Raw genomic sequence first — 5,788 nt, forward strand, 5'->3', positions numbered from 1 at the left:
TCATGAAGACTAAGTGCATGTGACGTGAAATATGTCTTTCCACACTGGGMGCAGTGGTAAGGCATCTTCCCTGTGTGTGTTACCTCGTGGTCTGTCAGGTGCCTAAACTGGGTAAATATCATTCCACACTGGGAGCAGCGGAAAAGYTTCCCCCCTGTATGGCATTTCTCATGCACTTTCAGGTTCCCTAAATTCTTAAAAGTCTTTTCACAATGAGAACAGTGGAAAAGCCTCTTTACTTCTGTGTGAGTTCTCTCATGTGATTCCAGGTTCCCTAACTGGATAAATCTCTTTCCGCACTGAGAGCAGTGATAAGGCTTCTCCCCTGTGTGTATTTTCGTGTGTGCTTTCAAGCTCCCTGAATGGGTGAATCTCTTTCCACACAGGGAGCAGTGGTACGGCTTCTCTCCTGTATGTGTCCTCCCGTGCGTTTTCAGGTTCCCTAAATGGTTAAAACTCTTTCCACACTGGGAGCAGTGGTGTAGTCCAGCTGGTTTGGACGTCGCTGGGTCTGGATCCCCTGAAGGACTCTTACCGCTGTCAACGTGAGAGTCTGATCTCTCTCCTGCCAAAGACAGTGTTTAGTTAGACAGACATGTTCGAAGTCCACATGATGAAACTTCCTATTAAGTCTTTGTATGAGGTTTAATATAGATCCCTCAGAGCAGAGTGGCTGTAGAGAACTGTAGGCTAATAAAAATCCTATTGAACTTTACATGTTGTTGTACTGTTATATGACATCCTAATCTGATCTAGATTTATGACATCCTTACTTCAGCTAGACATCCTTATTGATCAAAATGACATCCAAATCTGATCTACTTCTTAGGAGTTGTAAGTGAATTTATCCAAATCTGATCTAGCTCTATAACATCCTTACTGAGCTCCACATCCACATCTGATATGGGGTTAGCAGGGCATCGACGGAATGTGGATGTCAGATTAAATTAAGTTGGTTTCAATTATTGACTTTGGAAGTAAATCCAAATTCACTATTATGACATCAAAATCGGTAAATAAACAGAAACAGAAAGTTTAAATAGAATATTGATGTATTATTTTTGATATTATTTTGGCTTTCAGTACTCGAGACTAGGTGAACCGGACGAGTGTGCCCACGCACATGCCCTTAGGATAGGCCCCCTTTTTTCTCCACTTCCTGCCTGAATGACTGCCCAAAGTAAACTGACTTAGCTCAGGTCCTGAAACCAGGAATGCATATAATTGGTACCATTGGAAAGAAAACACTTTGAGTTTGTCTGTTTTTAGGGGGGGGGGAGACCATCCTCTTACACGGAACCCAAACCGGCTGCGGCGTGCGCCATCGTGCCGTGCATAATGTATTTTGTCCCCCACACCAAACGCGATCACGACACGCAGGTTAAAATATCAAAACAAACTCTGAACCAATGACATTAATTTGGGGACAGGCGAAAAGCATTAAACATGTATGGCAATTTAGCTAGTTAGCTTGCTAGCTAATTTGTCCTGGGATAATAACTTGGTTGTTATTTTACCTGAAATGCACAAGGTCCTCTACTCCGAACATAATCCACACATAAACGGCCAACCGAATCGTTTCGAGTCATCTCTCCTCCTTCCAGGCTTTTATCTTTGAACTTATATGGTGATCATCTACCTTTCATATATTACCACGACAACCGGCAAACATTTCATCTTTCAATCACCCACTGGGTATAACCAATGAGGAGATGGCACGTGGGTACCTGCTTCTATAAACCAATGAGGAGATGGGAGAGGCAGGACTTGCAGCGGGATCAGCTCAGAAATAGGAACGACTTCTATTTTAGCCTTGGCAATGCAGACGCTCGTTGGCGCGCGGAGCAGTGTGGGTGCAAATGGAATAACATGGATTTCTAAATTTATTTGGCGAGCTGCGACCGTGTCCGGTCTGGTCAGCATGTTAGAAATGCAAGAGAAAGGTCATATTGTAAAATAGCTCCTGATGCAATTCCTATGGCTTCTACAGGGTGTCAGCAGTACATCGCTGGGTAGCGAGAAACAGAACTCACTTCCTTGACAACAGCTCTGCACTGCTCCACGGAGCGCAACAAGTATGAATGCCCTGACTTCTGCAGAGGCCGTATCACCGTAAATGCTGCATGGYCAATGCAGACGTCRGATTRACWATGCAGCGCCCAGACGCACAATTCACCTCTCTCCTGCCAATTTGACAGTATTTCTGATTGGCTTAACGCACCACCACTATTGACCTGTGGAGCTTCTCAATGTAATGTTTTCTTCACCTAAAACAGCAAGCAAACAAATTATGTTTTTACATCCATTGAGAATGACAATAGTTCCTCAATGTATATGAAAAATCTTTCCAGCTCTCTCCCTTTCGATAACCACTCAGCGTGAAAGGGAAAAATGTCATGGTCTGATCCAGTGGAAACGTCCTAAAAAAGGCCTACCTGATTACTTCTTATCAGTGTTTGACTTGGACTGAAATAGGTTCCTGGTACTCATTTTGGGTGCTGGTACCGTTTATATTTAGGTGCAGGAGCTCCACTATACTTCTGAGCTAATATTCTATTAGAGGAACATTTGAGGTGTCGCTCCTCAGCTCCTCAGCTCCGGCCCAAGTCAAGCACTGCTTCTTATCCCTTGAGCAAATAGCCTACAGCCGTGTCGGTCCTGAGCTCACTGGTGCTGGGAAACTGAGGATACAGAATATTTTATACAATGTTACAAGTTTGATGGCACAAGCTTCGGGCCAGACCCATGTTAATAGCTGATACAATGTTTCAAGTTGGTTGCAGACAGGCCATGCATAGTCAATGTGATTTATAGGATTTTTTTTATTTTTAAATCAGGATATTTTCTACCTGCAGGCTGCAATGTTTTTATTTGTTGGCTTTTTGTAGGTTATTTTTACATAGCTGGAAACAGAAGGTACTTTTTAGGTTTTTATCATTATCATTTAGAGTGAATTTTGATTAACAACATGACAATGATTTTGAGATATGAAGACGTTTATTATAAATGAAATTAAAATGTTCCATGAAAATGTGCATATGAAAACCATAACTGGCACGCAGATCAGTAGAAATAGTAAGATAAATTGGCATTTCACATGAGGAAGGCAGAATGGTGTCTATTTATGGAAAAATACACGTAAAAAAAAAAATATCGACCAAGATTTGTATTAGTCAGGGACAGCCCTATTGGGAACAGATACCAGTGGGCAGATCTATTTATTTGTTCAAACTAAACTACAGCACTTACTTTGATGTGTCAAATCTGATCCTTTCTTCTCTTCTCCTCCTCTCACAGTTCCACTCAGCCCCATTGTTTTCCTGCAGTCCACCAGCAACACAGACAACCTCTTCATACCCAGCAGTAAGGCGCTACCGGGAGAGGCATGACACAGGGACTCCGGGAGGGAGGAAGGGCTAGCGTTGTCCTGGTAACCATAAAGAGGGGACACAGACACATCTCATTATGGACGCTGATGTCACTGTTGTCATAAAGTGCTTTACAGAAACCCAGCCCAGACCCAGATAGAGCAAGCTGTATGCTAGACCAAACCAAGCTGTACCATCTGGTGTTCTGATCTGGAGAGAATCTTCTCTTCCTCGTCAGCATCAGGATGTTGTTGAGGCTCCCCAGAGGATCCAGGATAGTCACATCTCTCTCCTGTGTGAACGAGAACATCAAACAGATGGTAAACTTATGACTTTTTATTGCAATCATAGATGGTAGGGAAATTCGATTTGATTGGTCCTCAACTCACAGCTCAGACACAACACTTGAGTCAGGATAAAGTGGGGTTAGCCTGCCCCCTGATTGGTCCTCAACTAGCCTCCCCCGGAGCAGGTTAGAGATGAAGGATTTGTTGCCATATAAACTTACATGGTTAAGAGGTAAGAGACCTTCMACAKTTATCYTGAGTTGAATTCAGTGAGTTGAATTCAGAATTGACCAAAGTGARCTCACTAACTCCTCTATCCCACTACATAGTATACCCCTCAGAGTTAAACAGGCTGGTGGGTTCTGATGGGAAATTAAAGTTGAGCAGGTGTCCATAATGTTTTGTACACTCAGTATATATTGGGTTCAGAGGGGGTATGACCGTTGAACTAAGGTCGTTGGGCATTTAGAAGTTATATTCTTCCAGAATCAATGGCTCCAACTCTCTCTTATGTGTCACCAGTTTCTTGGACTTCTCCTCTGCTTTTAAACGTGAAGTTGTGGACTGGTTCTGGGTGACATTTGTGGTGTACAAAGCGCTGGGTGAATTTCATAAGTTCCCGAACCTTATTTTGGCAGAAAGCCCAATTTCTCTGCTCTCTGTTTCCACTCTCAGCGGAGCTGACTTCAACTGGCAGGTTTCACACCCCACGTTTACATAGGGAGTAACGTGTCACATTTTCTGGCCTATCCAGATAAATGTTCTCTTCCTCTGAGAAAGTGAGCCCAGCTTGGGAGACAGCACCCAGTGTGGAAAGATGTTCACCCGCTGACTAAACTAAATTCATTTAGATGTAAATGGATAATAAAGTATCAATCATTTAAAAGTAAAAAAATGCATGTACCAATTACAGATTGCCCCTTTAACATTTCCTCCAGTACTGAACAACATATTCAAGTGTAGAACTTCAGTAGAATGCCCCTTTAAAACCACAAATTAATTCAACAACTGCAGAGTTGTTTTTAGACAGTACTCACTGGTGTTAATCAGATMTTCTGTCTCCTCCTCTTTCACTCCCAGAACGTCTTCTACCTTCACTTTTATTGAGATAGGCTTGTCTTCCTCCCAAAAATGTTCGTCTTTCACTCTAACAGCCTCCTCTGCCTCCTTTTTCATTCTGAAAGCTTCTACCTCCTCTTCCACTGTGACAGCCTGTATCACTTCTTCCTCTTTCACTCCTAAAGTTTCATTCTTTCCTTTCACTGTAATATCATCCTCTTCTTTCAATGTGATTACCTCCTCTTCCTCCTTTTTCATTCTGAAAGCTTCTTCCTCTTTTTCCACTGTGATAGCCATTACTCCCTCCACTCCAAAATGCTCCTCCTCTTCTTTCAATGTGATAGCCTCCTCTTCCTCCTTTTTCATTTGGAAAGCTTCTTCTTCTCCATTCACTGTAATATCATACTCTTTTACGACAATGTTCAGCCCCAGAGCTTCTTTCTGCGTCCAGCAGACCTCATCTTCTTTAGCAGGGGAGAAGTAGCTTAGTGAGCTCATGGTCGGGGATATTAGTTAGCTAGCTAGCATTAGCTGACTAGCTTAGTGCCGGGCTCAGTATCAATCTTAACAAGTTAACACATTTAACATGCAAATGGTGTTAAAATTAAGCAGTTGATACGTTAACATAATTGTGTTTAAAACACTGAGACTAATATACACAATAACGGTCTAAAGAGCTTCAATATTTCGGCTTTATGTTGCCTAGCAAGCTATCGAGGTGGATGAATAAGTAGCCGTGTTGCTCTTCTTAGCATCCCGTCCACTAGAATATACGTCACGTAAGAATTACTCACTTCGCCATCTGCTGGCTGAATTGGGTGACGCAAAGAGGATTCTGTCAAACAATGTCATAACAAATCATTTCAAATTAAGGTTTTACCACACTTCTTATGTATACACTATTACCCTTTGTGGAGTTGATAAAAGCCGGAAACATCCGGTTTTGATCGATGTCAATATATTGAATCATATTGAAAGTGAACATGTTCATCGGTAGCGTGGCCGAGCGGTCTAAGGCGCTGGATTAAGGCTCCAGTCTCTTCGGAGGCGCGGGTTCGAATCCCGCCGCTGCCA

General features: G+C 42.6%; 1 protein-coding gene and 1 non-coding gene across 2 annotated transcripts; one reads left to right on the forward strand and one right to left on the reverse strand.

Moving 5' to 3' along the window:
* Window positions 1-5: 5 nt before the first annotated feature.
* LOC112075933 (uncharacterized) lies at window positions 6-5,381 on the reverse strand (the record flags this gene model as incomplete). Its single annotated transcript, XM_024142851.2, has 4 exons — window positions 4,693-5,381; window positions 3,563-3,660; window positions 3,250-3,427; window positions 6-565 (listed from the first exon to the last, which is right to left on the reverse strand). Coding segments are annotated over exons 1-4 (1,356 nt in total), but the record flags the coding sequence as incomplete, so codon positions are not given.
* A 325-nt stretch (window positions 5,382-5,706) lies between these two features.
* trnal-aag (transfer RNA leucine (anticodon AAG)) lies at window positions 5,707-5,788 on the forward strand. Its single transcript has one exon. It is a non-coding gene; the product is annotated as a tRNA-Leu (tRNA).

This window comes from Salvelinus sp. IW2-2015, unplaced genomic scaffold, assembly GCF_002910315.2.
Source record: "Salvelinus sp. IW2-2015 unplaced genomic scaffold, ASM291031v2 Un_scaffold3476, whole genome shotgun sequence".
Lineage (NCBI taxonomy): Eukaryota > Metazoa > Chordata > Actinopteri > Salmoniformes > Salmonidae > Salvelinus > Salvelinus sp. IW2-2015.